The 26104-nt window shown below is 32.1% G+C and overlaps 1 protein-coding gene across 37 annotated transcripts in view; it reads right to left on the reverse strand.

Moving 5' to 3' along the window:
• The window catches only part of Rims2 (regulating synaptic membrane exocytosis 2), a 586271-nt gene that overhangs the window by 369887 nt on the left and 190280 nt on the right, over positions 1 to 26104 (reverse strand). For 15 of the 37 annotated variants that reach the window (XM_077801053.1, XM_077801052.1, XM_077801061.1 and 12 more), the window contains exon 1: positions 13781 to 13902. The exons of 21 other annotated variants lie outside the window; for them this stretch is intronic. In XM_077801053.1, the coding sequence (XP_077657179.1) occupies positions 13781 to 13902 (122 nt within the window). Of the gene's footprint in view, positions 1 to 13780; positions 13903 to 21034; positions 21072 to 26104 lie in introns of those variants that run through there. One more of the 37 variants, XM_077801041.1, reaches the window with a different exon arrangement.

Here is a 26104-nt window from a genome sequence, read left to right on the forward strand (position 1 = left end):
ATGAAAGGAAGATCACAAATTATAAAATACCAGTATCAGAATAAGAAAATTTCTGGGCCCGGGGGTACATGCCTATAATCTAGTGATTCGGGAGGCTGAGGCAGGAGGATCACAAAAGCCAGCATCAACAATTTATTAAGGCCCTAGGCAATTTAGGAAGTCCCTGTCTCAAAATTTAAAAAAAATAAAAATAAAAAGGGCTGATAGCTCAGTGGTTAAGCACTCTTGGATTCAATACCTGGTACCAAAAAAAATAAAAGAAAGTTTATCATTATAAATTCTACAGATGGGTTTAGGTGTCAGCACCAAAAAGGCAGCATTTTCTGGGCTTCTCCCTGGTTCTCTCTCTCCAGAAGGTTCTGCAGTCTCCTCTACCCTTCCCCCTCTGGTCCTTGCAACCTCAACATATGTGAAACCAAAAATTGTGCATGAAAAAGGTCTTTAACAACTGAATCACCAGAATAATATACTATAAAGGAATTGCATATGCCCCACCTCCCTCCCCCCTTTTTATTTCTTTTCTTTTTTCTCTTATTTTCTTTTTCCCACTCTCTTTTTTCTCTTCCTTTCCTTGTTATTTGTTTTTGTCCCTCTTACTCCCTCTATCCCACTTGTAACCCCCTAAATTTTACTATTCATAAGTAGGGTAATCTTATAAATACAGAGAGGAATTTGAATCTATACATTCTTCCATAAATTACCCATCTATTGGTTAGAGCTTTCCAAAGTTACTAAGTTAGATTAACCCCATACCCTCACTCCTTTCCCCCTAAACATAACATACTACACCTGAAATTCAGTTTTCTTCAAGCTACCAGAAACGGTATGCCTTTCATGAAACTAATGACTATATTTGTAAACGATAATCGAAACCAACATTTGTAGACATAGAGTCTAGCTATAAATGTAGTAATAAGAAAAACGTGTGCTTAGATAATGTAATATTGATATTGAGAACTGTTAACATTGTATTTCTCCACAAAAGGGAGACTTTGCAACGATACAAGAGTAATATAAATATATAGGGGAAAATTGAATAACACAACAGTTTCACAAAGCAGAAAGAAACACGAGCAGTATGAAAAGACAAGGAAAGAAAGGACCACAAGCAATGCAGGTCAACTCAACTTTAGAAGAGGTAATATCTGCAGCAGATGGAATGTCAGATAAAGAATTCAGGATATACATGCTTCAGATGATCTGGAGTCTCAAGGAAGACATTAGACAGCAAAATCAGACAATGAAAGATCACTTTGACAATGAATTACATAAACAAATCCAAGAAGCAAAAGATCAACTATACAGGGAGATAGAGGTTATAAAAAACAAACAGAAATCCTAGAAATGCAGGAAGCAATAAACCAACTTAAAAACTCAAATGAGAGTACTACCAGCAGAGTAGAACACTTAGAAGATAGAACAACAGACAATGAAGACAAAGTATATCAACTTGAAAAGAACATAGACAGCTCAGTGAGACTATTAAGAAACCATGAGCAGAACCAAGAAATATAGGATAACATAAAGAGATCAGACATAAGAGTTATTGGGATACAGGAAAGTATAGAGGTCCAAACCAAAGGAATGAGCAATCTGTTCAACAAAATAATAAGAGAAAACTTCCCAGACTTGAAGAATGAAACAGAATCCCAAATACTAGAAGCCTACAGGACGCCGAATGTGCAAAATCATAAGAGATCCTCACCTAGACACATTATAATGAAGATGCCCAACATACAGTATAAGGAGAGAATTTTAAAAGCTACAAGAGAAAGGAAGCATATTACATTTAGGGGTAAACCAATCAGGATAACAGCTGATCTTTCAACACAGACTCTGAAAACTAGAAGATCCTGGAACAACATATTGCAAATGCTGAAAGAAAATGGGTTCCAACCAAGAATTGTGTATCCAGCGAAATTAAACTTCAGGATGGAAGATGAAATTAAAATCTTCCATGATAAACAAAAGTTAGAAGAATTTACAGCTAGAAAACCAGCTCTTCAAAACATCCTCAGCAAAACATTACAGGAAGGGGAAATGGAAAATAACAATGAAAACCAACAGCGGGAGGTAGTACAGTAAATGGAAAAAATAATCAAAGAGGAAAAACAAACCATGTTAAGTAACTTAAATAAACAAATATGGCTGGAAGTACATACAATCCATATCTCAATAATAACCCTAAATGTTAATGGCTTAAACTCACCAATCAGGAGACACAGGGTAGTAGAATGGATCAAAAAAAATGATCCAACAATATGCTGCCTACAGGAGATGCATTTGATAGGAAAAGACACACATAGACTGAAGGTGAAAGGTTGGGAAAAATCATATCACTCATATGGACCATGGAAACAAGCAGGAGTGTCCATACTCATATCAAATAAAATATACTTCAAGCCAAAGTTAATCAAAAGGGATAAAGAAGGACACTACATACTGCTCAAGGGAACCATCCACCAACAAGACATAAGAATTATAAATATATACGCCGCAAACAATGGTGCAGCTATGTTCATCAAACAAACTCTTCTCAAGTTCAAGAGCCTAATAGACCACCATACAATAATTATGGGAGACTTCAACACACCTCTCTCACCACGGAAAGATCTTCCAAACAAAAGTTGAATAAAGAAACTATAGAACTCAATAATACAATTAATAGCCTAGACTTAATTGACATATATAGAATATACCACCCAACATCAAGCAGTTACACTTTTTTCTCAGCAGCACATGGATCCTTCTCAAAAATAGATCATATATTATGTCACAGGGCAACTATTAGAAATTATAAAGGAGTAGAGATAATAACATGCATCCTATCTGATCATAATGGAATGAAGCTGGAAATCAACGATAAAATAAGGAAGGAAAAATCATGCATCACTTGGAGAATGAACAATAGGCTACTGAATGATCAATGGGTTACAGAAAATATCAAGGAGGAAATTTAAAAATTCTTAGAGATAAATGAAAACACAGACACAACATATCAGAATCTATGGGACACAATGAAAGCAGTTCTAAGAGGAAAATTCATTGCTTGGAGTTCATTCCTTTAAAAAAGAAAAAACCAACAAATAAATGACCTCACACTTCATCTCAAAACCCTAGCAAAAGAAGAGCAAAACAACAGCAAAAGTAGTAGAAGACAAGAAATAATTAAAATCAGAGCTGAAATCAATGAAATTGAAAGAAAAGAAACAATTGAAAAAATTGACAAAACTAAAAGTTGGTTCTTTGAAAAAATAAATAAGATCGAAAGACCCTTAGCCATGCTAACGAAGAGAAGAAGAGAGAGAGAACTCAAATTACTAGCATACGGGATGAAAAAGGCAATATCACAACAGACACTTCAGAAATACAGAAGATAATTAGAAATTATTTTGAATCCTTATACTCCAATAAAATAGAAGATAGTGACGGCATCGATAAATTTCTTAAGTCATATGTTCTGCCCAGATTGAGTCAGGAGGATATAGACAACCTAAACAGACCAAAATCAATTGAGGAAATACAAGAAGCCATCAACAGACTACCAACTAAGAAAAGCCCAGGACCGGATAGGTATACAGCGGAGTTTTACAAAACCTTTAAAGAAGAACTAATACCAATACTTTTCAAGCTATTTCAGGAAATAGAAAAAGAGGGAGAACTTCCAAATTCATTGTACGAGGCCAACATCACCCTGATTCCTAAACCAGACAAAGACACTTCAAAGAAAGAAAACTACAGACCAATATCTCTAATTAACATAAATGCAAAAATCCTCAATAAAATTCTGGCAAATCAGATACAGAAACATATCAAAAAGATCATGCATCATCATCAAGTAGGATTCATCCCTGGGATGCAAGGATGGTTCAATATACGGAAATCAATAAATGTTATTCACTACATCAATAGACTTAAAGATAGGAACCATATGATCATCTCGATAGATGCAGAAAAAGCATTCGACAAAGTACAGCATCCCTTTATGTTCAAAACTCTAGAAAAACTAAGGATAACAGGAACCTACCTCAATATTATAAAAGCTATCTATGCTAAGCCTCAAGCTTGCATTATTCTGAATGGAGAAAAATTGAAGGCATTCCCTCTAAAATCTGGAACAAGACAGGGATGTCCTCTCTCACCACTTCTGTTCAACATAGTTCTCAAAACACTGGCCAGAGCAATTAGAGAGATGAAAGAAATTAAAGGCATAAAAATAGGAAAAGAAGAACTTAAATTATCACTATTTGCAGTGACATGATTCTATACCTAGCAGACCCAAAAGGGTCTACAAAGAAACTACTAGAGCTAATAAATGAATTCAGCAAAGTGGCAGGATATAAAATCAAAGGCATTCCTGTATATCAGCAACAAATCTTCTGAAATGGAAATGAGGACAACCACCCCATTCACAATATCCGCAAAAAAACTAAAATACTTGGGAACCAACCTAACAAAAGAGGTGAAAGACTTATACAATGAAAACTACAGAACACTAAAGAGAGAAATAGGAGAAGGTCTTAGAAGATGGAAAAATATACCCTGTTCATGGATAGGCAGAACTAACATCATCAAAATGGCAATTTTACCAAAAGTTCTCTATAGGTTTAATGCAATGCCAATCAAAATGCCAACGGCATTTCTTGTAGAAATAGATAAAGCAATCATGAAATTCATATGGAAAAATAAAAGACCCAGAATAGCAAAAACAATTCTAAGCAGGCAAGGTGAATCAGGCGGTATAGCGATACCAGACTTCAAACTATACTACAGAGCAATAGTAACAAAAACAGCATGGTACTGGTACCAAAACAGGCAGGTGGACCAATGGTACAGAATAGAGGACACAGAAACCAATCCACAAAATTACAACTATCTTATATTTGATAAAGGGGCTAAAAGCATGCAATGGAGGAAGAATAGCATCTTCAACAAATGGTGTTGGGAAAACTGGAAACCCATATGCAACAAAATGAAACTGAATCCCTTTCTCTCACCATGCACAAAAGTTAACTCAAAATGGATCAAGGAGCTTGATATCAAATCAGAGACTCTGCGTCTAATAGAAGAAAAAGTTGGCTCCGATCTACATATTGTGAGGTGGGGCTCCAAATTCCTTAATAGGACACCCATAACACAAGAGTTAATAACTAGAATCAACAAATGGGACTTACTCAAACTAAAAAGTTTTTTCTCAGTAAGAGAAACAATAAGAGAGGTAGGAAGCCTACATCCTGGGAACAAATATATACTCCTCACACTTCAGATAGAGCCCTAATATCCAGAGTATACAAAGAACACAAAAAATTAAACAATAAGAAAACAAATAACCCAATCAACAAATGGGCCAAGGACCTGAACAGACACTTCTCAGAGGAGGACATACAATCAATCAACAAGTACATGAAAAAATGCTCACTATCTCTAGCAGTCAGAGAAATGCAAATCAAAACCACCCTAAGATACCATCTCACTCCAGTAAGATTGGCAGCCATTATGAAGTCAAACAACAAGTGCTGGCGAGTATGTGGGGAAAAGAGTACACTTGTACATTGCTGGTGGGACTGCAAATTGGTGCGGCCAATTTGGAAAGCAGTATGGAGATTCCTGGGAAAGCTGGGAATGGAACCACCATTTGACCCAGCTATTCCTCTTCTCCGTCTATTCCCTAAAGACCTAAAAAGAGCATACTACAGGGATACTGCTACATTGATGTTCATAGCAGCACAATTCACAATAGTTAGACTGTGGAACCAACCTAGATGCCCTTCAATAGATGAATGGATAAAAAAAAAATGTGGCATTTATACACAATGGAGTATTACTCTGCACTAAAAAATGACAAAATCATGGAATTTGCAAGGAAATGGATGGCATTAGAGCAGATTATGCTAAGTGAAGCTAGCCAATCCCTAAAAAACAAATGCCAATGTCTTCTTTGATATAAGGAGAACAGCTAAGAACAGAGCAAGGAGGAAGAGCATGAGAAGAAGATTAACATTAACCAGGGAGGAGAGGTGGGTGGGAAAGGGAGAGAGAAGGGAAATTGCATGGAAATGGAAGGAGACCCTCATTGTTATACAAAATTACATATAAGAGGAAGTGAGGGGAAAGGGAAAAAACAAGGGGGAGAAATGAATTACAGTAGATGGGGTAGAGAGAGAAGATGGGAGGGGAGGGGAGGGGAGGGGAGGGGGGATAGTAGAAGATAGGAAAGGCAGCAGAACACATCAGACACTAGTATGGCAATATGTAAAACAGTGGATGTGTAACCGATGTGATTCTGCATTCTGTATATGGTGTAAAAATGGGAGTTCATAACCCTCTTGAATCAAACATATAAAATATGATATGTCAAGAACTATGTAATGTTTTGAACAACCAATAATAAATTTTTTAAAAAAATAAAAATAAATAAATTCTACAGATATTAAAAAAAATAATAAAGGAATATTAGAAATCATAACAACAAAAGTGTTGACTTAGAAAAAATGAAAATTTTCTTAAAAATTACAATGTCCCACAACTCAGAAAAATTAAAAACATGTAAACAGGCCTATTTAGCTTAAGGAAACTGAATTATTTTCCAAAACTTTCATACAAAGAAAATTTTATATCCAGTTGCTTTTGCTGACAAATTCTATCAAATACTTAAGGAAGAAAAAATATCAATCTTACTTATACCAACTATTCAAAAATAGAAATATAAAAAGTGCTAAACTCATTTTATAAGATCAGAATAACCCTAATGTTAAAACCTGTCAATGACATTTCAATAAAACTATAAAGTTACCTCTCATGAATATAGATGTTAAAAAAAAACCTTATCAAAATCATAGAAAATATCAACCAATTGTATATAAAATGAATAATATTCATAATATTCCATTACCAATTGAGATTGACTCTAGAAATGCAAATTTGGTTTAATATTCAAAACTAATATAATTAGCAAAATAAATAGAATAAGGGAGAACAATCATATGGTAATTGTATAGCCATACAATAAACAATGAATAAAATGCAGGCCCATTTAAAAAAAAAGCTGTTACTAAAGTAGGAGAGTCTCACAACTTGTGTTGGCATTGCATGGTTGGTTCTAAGCATAGAATAAGACAAGAAAAAAATAAAAGGCATAAATATTGAAAAAATAAGTAAAATTGTTTATGGAGGACATGATAATTTACATAGAATTTCTTACCACAAAACTATTAAAACTAGTAAGTAAATTTGGCAGGGTCAAAGATACAACATCAATACTAAAAATGATTTTGATTTTTATAAACTAGCAGCAAACAACTGAAAGCTGAAATTTTTAAAATGATAATTTATAACACAATAGTAAATGTAAATATCTATGAAAAGCTTAACAAAAGTCATATAAGACTTCTATCCTTTTAAAACTAAAACACATTGCTTAGATAAATTAAAGAACACCTAATAAATAAAGAGATATATCACCGGAAGACTCAATGTTAAGATGTTAGTTCTCTCCAATCTATCAATAGAAATACAAAGCTATTCAGAAATTAATCCCAACAAACTTGTCAAATCAAAATTAACACACACACACACACACACACACACACATGCAAAGGATCTAGAATACTCAACTACCTTGAAAAAGAACAAAGATGGAGGACTTGCAGTATCCTAACTTCAAGACTACTATAAAGGTAAGATTGGAGTACTGCACAGGATTGACTATAGATCAATGGGATATAATAGGTAGCCCAAAAATAGGACCACAATTGTACAATTATTCAATTTTCTACCAAGGTGACAAAGCAACCCAATAAGAAATAGAATGTCTTTAAGTCTTGTCCCCAAATGGCAATGGAAAAACAAGGTATCCATCTGGATATCCATTCTGACTCCTCTCTTAAATTATGTTCACAAAAATTAATTTGCAATAGATCATATACCAAAGCCAAAAGCTAAAACTTGAGTTAATGAAAATATATGATAGTTTTTATTTTTTTATTTACAGTTTGGCAAAGGATTTTCAGTTAGCACACAGAAAATAGAAACCATGATAGAAAAAAAAATTGAACAGACACTTCACAAAAGAAGATATTCAAATGCCCAGTAAGCAAATGAAAAAGTACTTGACATTGTTAGCCATCAGGCAAATACAAAATACAAAATCACATCATTAGGAAATACCACCATAAATTCACGAGAGTGACAAAAATTAAGAAGACATATCACCAAATGTTGAAGGTATGCAGAACCAGTAAAACTCTCAAACATTGGTCAAAATAAGTTTAAAATGTACAACCAATTTTTAAATGATCTGCAATTATAAAACTAAACATGTATTTATTCTATGATCCACAAAATCCTATTCTAGAAATTCACTAGAAAAATTTTAAAATGTCTACAAAAAGACATAATATATTTTTTTATTTTTATGCTGAGGAAAAGGCCTTACCAAAAAAAAAAAAAAAAGAATAGCTTGATATGATGTCCATTATTTAAAGTTCTAGAACATAAAAAAAGTAATCTGAATTATTTTTTTAAAGAAGTATTTAGTTCTGAAGACTGGGGGAAACTTATATTGACTGGGAAGTAGCATGAGAGAATGTGATTTTACCAATAGCACATACTTAGTAAATATCTCAGGCCCTACCTGTGAACACAACTCCTATGTTCAATACTCCTGTGTTCCCAACATAAAGCTAAAACATACAGTAGAAAAGTCAGGCACAAACCAATCCTTAAACATGGCAGTTCTCCTTACCATTTTCCATTAACTATATTATTGATATTTCAAAGGACACACAACAAGATGAAAAATTTAAAGGTGTATAAGTGAATTAAGTCCTGAGTTCGATTTAAGTACATTTAAATTAAGCTGCACTTTGTTTAAGAGCAGAGAGACAGTGGTGGAATAGAAAAGTCTTCAGATTTCTCAGAACTTGACATAGATCCTGTGTCTCACTTTCTAAATCAGAGTTGCTCCAGTATTAGTTAAATTCAAACATTAAATTCAAACTGAAGCTCAGTCTTAAGAATTCTTTTGTTGGGGCCATGAAGTTTTCTGAGTAATTCACAAATGGATATGAACACAGCCTACAGCACCAGAGCACGTATGAAATGAATTCATTTTAGTATTCAGTGACTAGCACCAGAATTTTAAATTTACTAATAGTTACCTTCTTTAACTGTTCTAAGATCCATTATGATTGTATAGAAGTAGATAATTTTAAAAGAACTGTTAATATTTACCTGTCAGTTATCACCAAAAGTAGTAGCTCTATAAAGTTTATGTCAATAAAGAAAACACTCAAAAGACCATACATCTGTATCAGATTTGGTAACTATATTAATAATTGTGGTATGTACCTAAGGCTCATAATAAATATTCTGGAAAATATATTGATGATATGCATATCTAAATCAAAAATCATTTTGATTAGAAATCTAAACAAGCAGTTGTATTGAGATATACTTTTAAGGTCAATAATTTTTATCATTATGTATGTTTAATAAGGTTTAAGTAAAAACATAAAGTATGTTTTATATCAGACTATTGAGTGCTTTATAAATCTCATAATACAAACTTTCCACAAAATAAATTCCTAAAATGAAAAATTGATTATGTCGGGACCACATAAAGTCCAAACAAAACACACTGCAGATTGCACCTTCAGAGCTCTGAAAAGTAAGCATACTCTTTCAGTGTCATAATAGTCTGACGTGCTATGATTAATAACAAGTGTCTATGCCAAACTTCCTGAACACAAATTAATGGTTTCATTATAAACCAAAGCAATAATTATTCTGAACAAAAACACTAACAAACTAAACATTTACTTGGCAAAATCAGGTTTTATTTAAAATAATATTAATGTTTTAGAACTGTAGTAATGTTTTAATGAAAAAAACTAATTATTTACATTTATAAATAAGCTTTATATTTCATTTTTATAATTTGAGTAGCCCCATATTTTAATGAAAAATCACAACACTTTTGAGAGAGATAAGTAATACTAATAATAACCACTGAGAACAGTGGGCAAAAAATGAGACCACTCCAGGTAAATGAGGTCATACAGTTCCCTTATTTATAATTAAAAGTACCAACAAATCCAAATATTCTTTGGTCTAAGTTTTTTAAATCTTACTTTCAAATACGAAAGTCTGCATATCTGATCATACATATATGCAAGGGGGAAAAAGATCTATTCTGAATAAATTCTAGTTCTAGTATGCCCCTGTGTGGCCAAAAAGCACAGCAAATTCACTGCCACAAATTTAGTGACAAAGAAATAATTACTTCAAGAGGAAAATACAGATTTCTTAACTATAAAAGAAAGATTGTTAAAATTCAATAAATAAAAAAAATTGGAGGACATCAAATATAGTTTTTCATAAATTTTTATCACAAGTCATCATTATTATTTTCCTTTGAACACTCCCTTAAAGAAACTAACAGCTTAATGCAAAGAATTCTACTAAAAAATATATCTTTTAGTTTCAGAAAACTTATGATTTCCTCCAAAGACAAGATCACAAAAATTAGATTTCATAATGAATTCAGTACTTGAAATCTTTTTCACTGGCAACATAAGCAATTATCTTTGTGTTCTGGTGAAATAATTTAATTTGGGAAAAATGAATTTGTAAGAAGACGACTTGATAACAAGAGTTTAAATTAAAGTGACATTTCATCAAAACCCATTAAGTGGATTTATGTAGGATGCAGACAGGCTTTTGTTTTTGTTTTTATTTCCCTTGTAGGATCTTTAGTTGTTTCATTTTAACTGTAGAAAAATAGCTCCTTATGCACTAAAATGGTACCATACGATGACAAAAAAATAAGTTAAGAACTTTCTGTCTAAAACAAAAGGGTCATGCTATATGTTTCCCACAAAATTTAGTTAAAATAGTCAAGTGGTTTTCACTCATAAATAAATTTTCATTATTCATTAAATAATAAAATATTTTTAAAATCTGTATTAATTTCCAGTTTAGTGATTTATGATTCATTCAATATTGTTAGTATAATTAAACTCTTTCCTTCTGTCTCAAGTTGGAAATGATGTTTTTGGAGCATAATATAAGAGCTTTTCATCTTTTGTTACTAATATGTCATAGATATTAAATGCCCTAATATTTAATAACCTGATGAAAGTTAAGTTGCAGATTTAGGGATATGATTAGTTATCTAAGAAAGGGCTCCGTTTCAAAATTGCTTAAAAGGATCAATTTTTAATAATATATTTTCTACAATTGATACATAGTATTCTTCTAATAATTTCTCCTAGAAAGTAATCCAGAATAAAAATATAATCTATTTGTCCAAATCTATGATGTTATTTCTGATCAGCTTAAAGATCATAGTTAATGTCAAAATACAAATATTATATATTCTATGTCAACTAGTCCAAACACTTAACTGATTACTATTCATGTAACAACATTAAAACTGTTCTTTCTAGAAGTGATAGTTATATAATTGATGCTTAAATCTCAAAAATCATTAGTGTCCACTCCACAAAGTTGAAATGCTCATTATTTAGGAATAAAACTTAAGTTGTAAGAGCATATTTTGTGATGACATGCTTAAGTCATTCACCCATGGTATTTTTCTTCAAGAACAAATTTTTAATTTACATACTTTTTACTTCATTGTTAACTGAAATGCTAATGTCTAGGTAATTGTATTCTTTTGTAAAAAAATCTAAGTAGAATAAAATATTTAAAAGACCCTTCCATCTAATCTGAACACACACACAAAAAAAAATTAAAATATGTAGCGGCATTAATTGTGAGTTCATTTACTTATTTTTCCTTCTTCAAACTTCCAAAATAACTATTTGCATTGACTTTGGCTGATCTTAAAAGTAAATCAATTTGATGGTTATTTATGAAGATAATTAAGTCTATTTTATAAAATAAAACCTCTGTTTTTTAAAGACTAACAAAGTAAGAACATGGAGGTAGGAATTATATTTTAAAGCAGAATAAATTCTTTATTATTAACTGGTATTTTGGGGTAATTTTAGGTAAGTATTGAAGTTAAACAAGATTGATCTTATGAAAGTATTAGAAACTTCACAATTTAATGTTTAATTGCAGCAGCATAAAATTCCAGATATTAATGACAGCATTGAAGTTATAAACATGCATATAATAAAATAAACTTGAAGCCACAGCAAAAGCCTAGTTATAGGGATGTACACAAACCCTCAATAAATACAGTCTTGTATTTGAAAACTACTACCACTAATTTTAAAACCAATTTCTTTACTGTGCTGCTAACAGTACAGTTTATATAATCAATATACACCAAGACCTAATGTTAATACTTTTGAGCACACAAATTCTTGGCATTAAAAAAAAGAGATGGAAACAAAACAAGGAAAAAACTTTAAAGAATAAACATAAATTCTAAAACTCTGGTACCTTCAGGTTGTGAAAATATTGAGAAACCCATACTGTGTCTTTTATTTAAAATTTAACATAAGTAAGTAAAAATGATATATTACTAAATGAAAAGAAAGCAAGATCTTAAAATATAAATAGTCCATTATTTATATAATAGTCCAAATGTTAGAATATCCTAACATTTCATATAGTTGTATATTTCAAATTAGTCTGAAAATAAAATTAGGAAAAATCAAATCAGTTCATTGAACAAAACTACACTGAGGAAAAGAAGTATAATTTTATATGAAATAAATATGCTATTCCATATTCCAAAAAAGGTCATAAATATATTTGCCATCAGTAAACATTTTAAATGTCAATAAATTTTAAAAGCATTCTTTTCATTTGCTAAATTAACACACATATTGTATAACAGGGTTTTTTTTTTTTATCTCTAAAATAACCTGCCTCACATTCTTCTAAGAACCTAAAAGGAAGAGATCAACAAAACCATTCAATAGTCTATGCACTGTTAATTCCCCGTGGATTTCCAGAAGATTTCAGTGCACTATTATGTTCATGAAATTTCTTTCCCAGTCTTTCTCCACATTTATTTAGTTAAAATGAGGTCTTTTTTTTATACTAGTTGTATAACATTAGAAATTCTCAAAAGCGAAACAACTTATATGAGAGATGAGCTGGGTAATAAAACTGCATTTCAAAAGCTTTTTTCAAGGGACTATGTCTTTTAGTGTAAGTCAGAGAAACCATCTAGAACATATGTTCAAAATTTAACAACCTTCACCACAAAAAAAAATGCTTGGTTTGAAAAAGCAATAGGAATTATAACAAAGAATCCTTCCAAACTAGCTTATCTAATACAAAGCATTACTAGCAGTTTCACACTATTGCTTGCTTAAAAGTGATTATTGATCTACACTGCATAGAGAAATGTCTTAGACCTAGAAATCATCTTCCGCATGTTTTACAAGAGCATGCATGATTGCTAATTCACATTTTCCAACAAATCACATATGATTATACAGTACCATTCTTATATATGCAATATAATCACTGCTATGATAACAAAGAAAACATATATTAGGCATTTTGAGTTGATCATTTTAAGAAAAGAAATAATGAAACAGACTAACATCTATATTATGTTTCAGAGGTCAATCTACTTAAATTTAAGATGCTTTTGTGCTTTCCAAAGAAAAATAAAGCTTATTTTCCTTCTTAAAATCAAAGTAAGAATACTAAGTATAATTCTGTATGTATAATAAAAAAGACAGCACCCTTATAATATTAAAATTGCAATACAAAACAATTTTACAGACATATAAAATTACTATCCTGAAACTAACAATACTAAAAGAAAATATAGTTTAGCTCTACTCACCTTGCATTGTTCAGCGTTTGTCCAAAAAGCTCATTTTGTAAAATATTTGGTGGGGATGAAAAAACCCCATGAAAATGAGATAAAACAGAATTGCAGACCTGGCGCAATGTCTCAAATTGCATTTTCTTGCTTTTTTTTTTTTTTCCTTCTCTTATTTTTCCTTACCACCTGTCTTTAAAGTCATCTATTTGCAGACACCATCAAATAAAAACATGCCAATCAAGTTCCATATTTCTCCTGAGCTCTGTAAAAACTGTGCTTAAATGAGCAGAGGTTGATAGTTAATTGTACAGTCATTATTCTTCTAATTCAGTCGTAGAAGATTCAGTACTCGTGCAGCTTTCGGCTTTCTCCTGACCGTAGCAAGAATTCTAAACAGCAGTAGGCTTTTTGGGCATTCCCAGCTGAAGTGTGAAGCTGAGCTGCTTTCATGTACTCTACTCATATTTCTCTAAGCCTATTAAAAACACGCAATGAATAGATGCTGTCGTCAGGAGTTTCAGCACATCTGGCTGCCAGCAATAAAATCTCAGAAGTAATAAAAATGGGGACAAGGTATCTTCTCAATGTTGCTACTGGATAAGAGAGGAAGAGAAATTATGCATCTCCCAAACCCTTTTCTCTTTTCTGAGAAATGAATAACTCCAGCAACAGAACATCTCTCTTCAACGTGCAAGCTGCTGCATAGGACCGGAACATTCTAAAAATAAGTGGTACATCCTCCTTTTGATATCATGAAGCAATAAAAGTATGACAGACAATGGGCTTTTATCACCTGCATTTATAATACCATACTTCTAGAATGAAGTGCATTGGAAAACATGTACTTGGTCATCTTAAATTTCTTATTTAATTTTAAAATGTCTTCATTTATTTATTTTTAAAGAAATGTGAATAATGTTGAGTCTGGTCCCTTTTATAGGCCATAAATAGTTACTACATGGCTGGTCATATAAATATGGAAGAAAGTTATGCCTATCTATTAAAATTCACCTAAGCAGCACACATTAAATAAAAACTTTCCTGAAGGTCCAAACAAAACATGACCATGGCCAAAGGACACTTTATCAACTATCATTAATTATTTCAATAATGGCAGTCATAACATTTTTTAGAATGGACTATTTTCTGATGGTTCCAATAGTCTTAGAATACCCCCATATTATCACACATTCTTTGTGAAAAATTGTGTTTCAGAGAAAATCTTAGGTTATTCTGTATCCAGGGGCAACCATCTTTCTGTAAAGATTTTTAAAAGCAGCATGTAAACCAAATTTTAAATCAAGTCATTTGTGGAGATGCTTAATATTTTTACTGATATTTATTTGTTCCTGACCCTTGATGTTTGTTTGTTTGTTTGTTTGTGTGTGTGTCTTTTTGGTTTTGGTTTTACTTTGTTTTGTTGATTTTTGGTACCGAGGATTGAACCCAGAGGCGCTTAATCACTGAGCCAAATCCCCAACCTTTTTTATTTTTTATTTTTAGACAAGGTGTTTTTAAGTTGCTTAGAGCCTCACTAAATTGCTGAGGTGGCTTTGAATCGTGATCCTCTGGCCTCAGCCTTCCATAATGCTGGGATTACAGTTGTGCACCACCACCCTGGGCTCCTTAGTGTTTCTTTAACAGATCCAGCCCTCTTGGTTCTTCATTACCTCAACTCTTAACCCTAAGCCCGTCTCTTTCCATATACATATCACTTTGAACATATAAGCACTTAAATATACTGTTTTGAAATAGTGGTAAGTTATTTTGGGGAATGAATAAACATATAATAAACTATAATAACATAAATTTTTAAACAACTATTTTATTTCTTTTTAAACTAAGATATTCAATTATGAATTTGACCTAAACTAAGAGTGACCCAATATTGACCATTATTTATTAGTTGTGATGTTTTTATAGGTGCACACCAATTTATTGTTCAAACACTCAAACAAATCATAAAGTATTTCTTAGTTTATAAAGCAATTCTAAATTCATTTTTTAATGTTTACAAATACTATACATATTAATTCTTCCATAGGTTTAAAGATGAAAACATTCAAGCTTTTATGGATTAAAGATTATACAGTTCATAAAAGACAGAGAGATTTGGAATAAAAGTCTTTGTTTTGGACACTATTTCCTATGCTCCTTCCCTGTCATTTTGTTTTGTACATATAAGTACATGTTCATTTGCATTCATATTCACCCAACCACACACACAAATGCACACCTATTGTAAAGAGGCCCATCTCTGTAGATGAATAAGAAAATCATCTGCCCCTGACTAATCAAGAATATTTCAGTGAGAATATCTCAAGTTTTTTAATTCACAAGAAAATTTTAGTGGGTTTCTTGCATTTACCTCAAACAGAAGCAACCTAATATGATTTAAATTTTTAAGTCTCTGATCATAAGTAGATATTTCATACCCATAAAATATCAACATCTACAAAAAAATATACATTCTTAAAATTGTTATTTTTAAATTAACACACTATCAGTGATAAAAAACATATTTATTCTCTGTGGGTATATTTAATATTTATAAATAATCAAAAGCTCTTTTGAAGCAAGTCTACTAATTAAGGTGATTATACTATAAAACACTCTTTGTTGTTAAAAAAAATGTTTCTTTTGTGTTTCAAACCTTGATTTGAAGGCAAGGTCACAGTGCTCAAAGATGGTCTAAACACTGGAAATATCACTAGAATGAATCTTAAAATTGGCTCCTTTAAAAGAATCAACAATACTGCACCTGTCTTCCTCAGCAACTCATTTTCCAGTTCTTTCTATAGAATACTGGTATCATTGACCAGTTTTCTCTTAATTCCCCCAATATCCGAAAGTGATTTCTTCCACCTTCTCTATCACCTCTTCCCTTCTTTTAACCTAGGAAGATTTCCTCTGACCTAGATTAGATTCCCTATTATGCACTCTCATTATACCCTGCAGTTATTCTTCATAGTGCTTAAATATAACCATATATTCACTTGAAAAAATGCTTCATGTGTTTCATCCTTGATTCCATGAGATTAAGTCCTGCATTTTGTTTTACTCACCTAGCTTAGTGCCTAACACAGAGTCAGTGTTTGGTAAAAAATTCTTGAATAAATGGATGACTAAATTTTATCAAAAAGTTCATTATCATTTAGTCATATCCACAGAAAGGACAGAAACCACATAAGGGCCTCATTTTGTTCTTTGTTCCTATGTTGATTTGGTTTTATCCTGCCATGTTATATCATAAGGTTCAGAAATACAAGAGTCACCAATATTTGTAATCAAAAACATTGTGCTTTAAGGGACTTTGTAATTTGTTACAAATGTCCTGAGGATTACAAAGAAAGTTTATAGGTAATATTTCCTTTACATTTTCTATATAATGCAGGTTAACAAACAACAAATATCAGAGACTTCTATGAAAACAGAAAGAAAATAGTACCTGGAGTCCTGCATTTTGTTTTACTCACCTAGCTTAGTGCCTAACACAGAGTCAGTGTTTGGTAAAAAATTCTTGAATAAATGGATGACTAAATTTTATCAAAAAGTTCATTATCATTTAGTCATATCCACAGAAAGGACAGAAACCACATAAGGGCCTCATTTTGTTCTTTGTTCCTATGTTGATTTGGTTTTATCCTGCCATGTTATATCATAAGGTTCAGAAATACAAGAGTCACCAATATTTGTAATCAAAAACATTGTGCTTTAAGGGACTTTGTAATTTGTTACAAATGTCCTGAGGATTACAAAGAAAGTTTATAGGTAATATTTCCTTTACATTTTCTATATAATGCAGGTTAACAAACAACAAATATCAGAGACTTCTATGAAAACAGAAAGAAAATAGTACCTGGAGTCAAATGGCCTGGGTTAAGCACTTATTCCAACACCAACTACCCATAATACCTTAGGATGTTCACTTTATATACCCAAGCTATGATTTTTTTCAAATGTACAACTGTCTTTGTCACCTTTGTACTATTCTTGTTCCATTAAATATCTGAAGCTTCTAACTGATAAAAAAAAAAATCTAAGATTATAAGAAAGATGGTCCAGAGAGTAAATATTTTGAAAAATGCTCTCTTCATGATTCTCAAATTAGTATCTTCTGTTGGAATTATTTCCTTGAGGCAAGGATCATCAAACTGTTCACCTCAGGGATAACAAATAAGCAAAGAAATAAAAGGCGCATGATAGAATTCCTAAGAAAAGGAGGAAAGAGGAGGCATTCAAGAAAGGTAATTTGGCCTATGCTTCAATTTAGGGTGAATCATGCAGTATTTTCAGAGATGAAAGAAAGAACATACCAGACTTAAACAAGCATGCTACAAATCTAAAGATAACTAGTACATTACTACTCACAAATTTTCAGATAAAAATCAAAAAACAGTTCAAAACACAACAATTTGTATAGTAAGTTTTTAAAAACGTATTAATGTCCAAGGGCTTTCTGGTATTAAAAAAAAAAGTTTTAAAAGAGATTATAGTAATTCTCAGGGATTGAACTCTATATCTGTTCCTAATTCTGGTCATTGCTAGATGAGACCAATAACCCAACCCACTGCATCATCTAACTCAGAAAGGAAAGGGAAAACATAGTAAAAGCTACCACAAATGTATTTTGAGGCAAGGATCTTAGAATTCCTAAGAAAGGGAGGAAAGGCACACTATCATGTGTCTTTTATTTCTTTGCTTATTTGTTATCCCTGAGGTGAACAGATTGATGATCCTTGCCTCAAAAATGCATTTGTGGTAGCTTTCCCTTTCCTTTCTGAGTTAGATGATGCAGCGGGTTGGGTTATTGGTCTCATCTAGCAATGACCAGAATTAGGAACAGATATAGAATTCAATCCCTGAGAATTACTATAATCTCTTTTAAAATTTTTTTTAAATACCAAAAATACTATTTTACTTTGGTTGTGGAAGTAATCTGAAAGATACTACAGAAATGCTTCAACAATCTACTGCCAGAGCAGTCCATATACTTCAAAAGCTGACAACAATGGAAATATCTTTGTCAGTAAATTCAAGAATCAGGCTATTCAGGACCACACCTATATTTAAGCTCTAGAATGAGAATGTGCTAAGTGATACCCAGGGATTCTATCAATTAGAAAAAAAGAAAGAAGGAAAGAAAAAGAAAAAATGAAGATCTCAAAAAAAATTGTCAAATCTCCCCAGTGTTAAGATTGCTAACTCTAAGAATATATTCCCTTTATAACTATCAAGAGAACCACTAGAAGTAACACTACTATTGCAGGGAGCTACATCAACATGAATAAGACCCAACTCTATCCCTAATAATTACAGTCACCAGGAGCCACAATAAGAGATGTTTATTTGTCTTGAAATACAGTCAAGGACTCACATCTTAGCTCACTAACTGTCTCCACAAGGCACCTCTGCCAACTAGTAAGTTCTAAGTGCAACTAGATTCTTCTAGAAATAATACTAACTTTACTTTGCTATTGTATTAAAATATTAGAAATAATAATTGTTGGCACAACTATAAACAGGTTTCAGCAAAATATGGGAACAAATGAAATGCTGTGTAATAATACTGGCTTCCAATAGTTCTCATATGTAATTTTTTCCTTTCATGCAACTCTACTCATTACTTTATTTTTTTAAAAAAGTGGGGAGCAAAGGGAAGGTCTTTTCTCCCAGAGGCTACACACTTTATTCTATAAATACAAAATTTGTTTCAGCTTTGACATCAGATGTCAGAAATAACTATTTGCTTGATATTACTAAGCTTTTTACTATATACATATAAACATATATATAATCAAAATTTCATGTTGTAGACCTTAAATATATGCAACAAAAGTTTTTTATTTAGTTAGTTTTATATGCAGTGCTAAGGATAGAACCCAGTGCCTCACACATGCTAGGCAAGTGCTCTGCCACTGAGCTACAACCCCAGCCCCAACAAATGTTTTTTTTAAAGAACACCAATTATCTTCTGTGCTGAAGAAAAAGTTATCTGCATAAAAGTTTAGCAATAAAGCCTAAAGTACTTTGTTTTCACTATAATTTACACATTACAGAACACTTAACATAGGTTAGAATATATTCTATTCTTGTGAGCTATATATATATATCCAATTAAATATGTAGTGAATAATAACCAGTCACTTATCACTAGCTGAAACAGTGAGTTGGAACTTTCTTGTTTGACTATTTCAATAGTTTACCTTCTCCTTTGTCTCTTTTTATCTTTCCCAGCCCACTCTCTTGGCCTGTCAACATAGCCCAGGAGGCCACTATAGAACTATAATAACTGTCTCTAGGGAGGCTCAGGTTAAAGGTAATATTAAAGGTGATTCCAATGGCCTTTTCCCTCCATTTCAACAAAGGCAAAAGTCTCTGGAGAGCTACTAAAGAGTGAACTTGTTACAATTAGTCTTATGGAGGTTTAAGCAACTGCTACAAACCCTACCTAGATTCCTTAAAAGTGTTCAAGCAGAGGACATTAGGGACTTGTGTAACAGAAGATTGAATTATCCAGAAGAAAAGATTAGTTGGTTTATAGTTTATTCAAAAGTTTACACTGAATTCAAACATTCCTTTTCCATCAGGCTATAGTTACAAAAGGGAATGAATTAGATTAATATCTCAACTTTCTCCGTATCTTTGCCAGCTTCCTACCAAATCACCTCCTGTATTTATGGAAGTACCCAGGCATATCATATATACACAATCCTCTAATTCTTGTATATCTACTTCCTCTTCAGTAGTATGTGCTGATTATAAAGCCACTTGAAAATGGGGAGTCACCACTTTCTGATACCCTCACTCTGAATTTCAATTCTCCATCAAAGGTAATAAATCTCAAGGTTACAACAATTCAAGGTTCTTTGTCTTGTGTAAATATTAAGAGAATAAGTCTCAATCCTCAGCACCACACAGAGAGAGAGAGAGAGAGAGAGAGAGAGAGAGAGAGAGAGAATAAATCTCTTCTCAAAATTCATCCATTCATTCATTCACCAACAAGAATTTGTTGTCTCATAGACACTTTTCTAACTGCTAAAAAAGCCTACAGAAAACAAAAAAAAAAAGGGCAGAAAGGAGGGAGAAAAATCAGAAAGGAGGCAAGATGGAAGAGAGGGAAGAAAAGAAGATAGGAGAGTAATATACCAGTCCTCATAGGAGTTTTGGTCTGAAGTCTGGTGGAGAATACAGATACTAAATAAGTGATTATATGTGTTATTGGGAATTAAGATTAGTGATGTGATGTGATGAGAGCTTGTTAACAATAACCCCAAAATAGTCTTGGAGTTCAGAAGTTCAGAGAGAGCTCTAGAGAAATTATCATTTAAGATGAGAACCATGAAATAATAAGTATGAGCCTAACCAAGGGCAAAATAAAGGAGTATTATACAGAGTATTGCATATACAAATGTCGATTAAATAAAACCAGAACAGAGCAATACTGAGAGAAATCAAGTAGCTGGAGAAAAAAACATTTGCAAATCCTACAGAGCATTGAAAACTGTTGAGTATTTTGATTTTTTAATGAAGTCCGTGAATAATTCTGTGTTTTCCTACTTTGAGTCAACAGATAAATCAAGTCCCAGTGGTCATAATGGAGAAGACTCAGGCATTCACAAAAAACACATTGAAGGAAATACAACCATAAATACACCAAAATATTATCTCACTATATGTGGATATAGAGATATCAGTTAGAAAGCTAATGCAATAGTTCAAGTAAGATATTAATGGTCTTAAAGTGATCAAAGTAAAATGAAGAAAAAGGAACAGACTAAAAAAGACAGATGTTGAATCAACAGGAAATAGTGATTGGCTACAGGAGTTCAGAAGTAATATATGAATGTCAATAGAGGATTCAAAAATTACTCTCAGATTTCTCTCTTAAGTAACCAAGCACATAGTCTTAAAATCCACTGCAACAGGTTGAGGGAGAAGAAAGAGAGAGATGATAAGTTGTTGAATTTGAAGCATACACAAAATAGCTTTAAAAAAACAGATAATCAATTAGATATGTCACTCTAGAGTTAGAAACCTAGGTTGAAAAAAAAAAAAACTTTAGGAAGCATCAGCATGTTAGTAATGATTTCAAACAAGCAAGTGATTGAGATCACCAAGAGAAAAATTCAAACTCCATCATGTTGGCTTAGGAACCAAATTATTCAACAAAACTACTAAAGAAAAGAAGTAAAATTAAGAATCAATAAATGGGATTTTATCAAACTATAAAGCTTCTTCACAGCCAAGGAAACAATCAAGAGTGTGAAGACAGAGCCTACAGAATGGGGGGAAATACTTACCAACTGCACCTCACATAGAGCATTAATCTCCAGGATGTATTTTTTAAAAACTTAACATCAAATAATAATAACCCAATCAATAAATGGGCAAAGGAACTGAACAGGCACTTCACAGAAGAAGAAATATGAATGGTCAATAACTATATAAAAATATGTTCAACATCTCTAGCAATTAGAGAAATGCAAATTAAAACTACACTGAGATTTCATATAACTCAGTCAGAATGCCAATTATCAAGAATACAAGTGAATGGTGGCGAGGATATTGGGGGAAAGGTTCATTTATACATTACTGATGGGACTGCAAATTGGTGCAACTATTCTGGAAAGCAGTATGTAGATTCCTCAGAAAACTTGGAATAGAACCACCATTTGACCCAGCTATTCCACCCCTCACCATATACCCAAAGGACTTAAAATCAGCATACTACAATGATGAAACCACATCAATGTTTACAGCACCTCAACTCACAATAGCTAAGCTATGGAACCAACCTAGGTGCCCTTCAACAGATGAATAGATGAAGAAAATGTGATACATACACATAATGGAGTATTATTCAGCCATAAAGAATGACTATGACATTTGCCAGCAAATGGATGGATCTGGAGACTATCAAGCTAAGTGAAATAAGTCAATCCCCAAAACCCAAAGGTCAAATGTTCTGATAGGTGGATGTTAACACACAATACTGGGGGAGGGAATAGAAGGTCAGAGGATTAGACAAAGGGGAATAAAGGGAAGTTAGGGGGTAGGACTAAGAAAGACAGTGGGATGAATCTCACAAAATTTTCCTATATAAGTATATAAATACACCATAATGCATCTTCACATCATGTATAAGCACAAGACTGGGATCCTAATTAGAATAAGATATACTCTATGTTTGTAAAAATATGTCAAAATATACTGTACTGTATGTAATGTATAACTAAATTTAAAACAAAAAAAGAATAATTCAAAATGATAAAAAGAAAAAAATCCAAGATAAAACACCAAAAATTAAGTTCCACGCTAAGTCAGCAGGAAAGAAAAAGCCAGTGAAAGAGACTGAACTGCAGCCACAAAAGTAGGAGGAAAATTAGGAAAGTGTGATGGCCTAGAAGCCAATAAGAGACAGTATTTTTAAAGGACAATTATGGAGCTGGGGATGTAGTTTAGCAGTAGAACACTTGTCTGGCATGTGTGAGGCCCTGTGTTCAATTCCCAACATCAGTAATAATAATAATGATGATGATAATAATAATAATAATAATAATAATAATAATGGAATGTGATGAACAATTCTGTTATATATTCTGTCATGAATTTGAAGAAATACTGGATGTGTAACTTTTATATCAAAAAAACTCTCTTGAAAATACCTCTTTTGACCTGAATTCATTCATTCCATAAGAGCCAGACCCAGACTTTGAAAGTCTGAGAGCATATTTTTAGCTTTTTCCTTTTATACCTTTTCCTTCCTTGGTGAAAGGAGAGCAAACCAAATTTTTAGTCTTTTTTCAGGCAAAACTGAAGATCTTATGCAAATAAACTTACAAAAATCTCTAAAAAACTAAATCCAATACTATTAACATAAAAAATGTAATTTGCCTGGCCCTTAGTAATGAACAGAGATCAGGATTAATTAGAGATCCCAGCTACTTATGAGTGATGGAGATTAAGCACAAAATTTGAAAACAAACTATAATATAACAAACACCTATTATATTAATTTCCCATCTAGCTTACTCTTTTTCTTATATACCTAGTTTAATTTATCATTAATTTTACTTTAGAATTTATTTATAATGATACTTATAATGATAAATTAATAATTTAATTGTGAATCAACTTACCAGTGATTTTATGACTATGCTATTTCCTATTGTAAAAGAACCTCCCTGAAACTCACATTCCCTTCCAGGTATTATCCCATCTTTCTGCTCCTTTTCACAGTAAATTTCTTGAAAAAGTTGTATGTAGAGACTATGCCCACTTTTTTAATTTCACATTCCACCTCTCAAGTCATACTAACCAAGTTTCTGTCTTTATTGCTTTACTGAGCTATCTCTCAGCAATGGCAATTTTGTGTTGCTTTCTTAACATGACTTCCCTGTAGCATTTGACATTAATGCTATACTCTTGATGACATCTAACACATTTTTATTTTTAATTCCTGAAACATACTGTAATAAATTTCCTCTTGCTTAGTGACAATTTTTTCCTATGCCTTTGGCTGGCTCTTATTCTTCTCCTAGATCTCTAAATGTTGCAGGGGGTAGTGGGAGAGCACACCTGTTCTGCCTATCATGTGGACTCCTTCTATTATTTTATCTAAAGACTTTCCCTAAGCAACTTAGGTTCCATGGCCATCAATATCTTTATTTTACATCTTTGCTTTTATCTTCCCCTAAGATTCATGACTCATTTAAGCATTTGTCAATTTGGCATCCCAAAATGGAATCAAGAGGCATCTCAAAGATAATATGGCCAATGTCCAAAGAGAATTCCTGATTTCCTCACCCAAACCTGTTCTTCCCTTTTTTTTTTCTATCTTAGAACAACAACAAGATTTATCCAGGAGTTATCCTTGATATTCCTTTCTTTTACATTTCAACACACATATCCCAACAATCAATAGGTGGTACCATCTCTACCTTCAAAACAAAACAGTATTTTCCATCTCACTAAAATTTTAATTTAAGCTACAAACTTATCATGAACTACTAAAATATTTTCCAAAGCTCTCTCTGCACCAATCTTGGTCCCTACAACTTGTTCTCCATAAAACAGAAAGGCCATAACAAAAATAAATAGGTGATAATAATAATGATGGTTTTTAATGCTTAAATCCTATAATGATATACTATCACATTTAAAATAGACTCTAAACTCTCCCATTTTGCAGAAAAGTTAGAAGTTTCATTCAATTCTTTTTTATTTATTTATTTTTTGGGGCCAAATGATTGGTGTCAAAGATAAAATTAGCATCCCAAACTCCTGACTCACAGTCTAGAACTTCTTACATGGTACTATTATGTCTCTCTTATTCAACAACTTCCTACAGATAAATTCTCTAATTTAAAATATAAGTTATTGTTGCAGTCTTTATCCACCAGAATTTAAAAAGTAATAAATAAAATAAAAATACAGTTTATTAAAAGACTAACAATCCTTTGACATAAACAACTCCCAAATTTATATTTTTTGAGAGAATACAACATTAAAGCACAGAATATATTTAAACAGAAAGGGGAAATATTTGAAGGATAAAAATCAAATTCTCATAATCTCCCCCATTCTCATGACTCTAACACTTCAGAAAGTAAACCAGAAGAAAGTTTTGTTACCAAACAGGAATCTTAAATAATACCTCAAAACTTTCAACTATATCAAACAAGTTGTATAAGTGAGTTTCAGATTATTATCACATAAGTGAAAAAAATATTTTGTATCACAACAATTTTGTTTACCCATACCCTGTAGTCTTGACATCTTGGCTGTATGAAAAATGTAATAAACTTTATCTGAGATGTAATTACAATTTGTTAATCCTGCTCCATCAATACAAATCAAGTCTTAAGCATAGGAAAGGAAAACTGAAGTGGCAACTGAATGAATAAATAGAAAATTCAATAAGAATTTGAAAATACTAATGAAAAAATAAGCTGAAAACTAGCATTTAAGAAATAAATTTTAAAATGACTAGGTGGAAATATGTTGAAAGAAAGAAATAATGAAAAGGGGAAAAAATGGAAATTAGTTCGTCAATAGGAAGGGGAAGACCACTTTAAAGTTTAATTTTCCGGTTCAAGCACTGTGTAATTAAGTAAGCACAGTGAGAACTATTCTACCAAAAAAAAAAAAAAAAATCTTCAAACCAACCTTGAAAATCCTTCTTTCCAAACGAAAAGTTCCAAATAATACCTTAAAACTTCCAACTGTGTCATATAATATATACAAGTAACTTTCAGGTATAAATGACAGAAATAAAAATAGTTAATTATAGATTAACCAACAATATTGGTTCTTGGTTTGAAAACAAACTAGAGTAGT

Source organism: Urocitellus parryii, chromosome 7 (genome assembly GCF_045843805.1).
Source record: "Urocitellus parryii isolate mUroPar1 chromosome 7, mUroPar1.hap1, whole genome shotgun sequence".
Classification (NCBI taxonomy): Eukaryota; Metazoa; Chordata; class Mammalia; order Rodentia; family Sciuridae; genus Urocitellus; species Urocitellus parryii.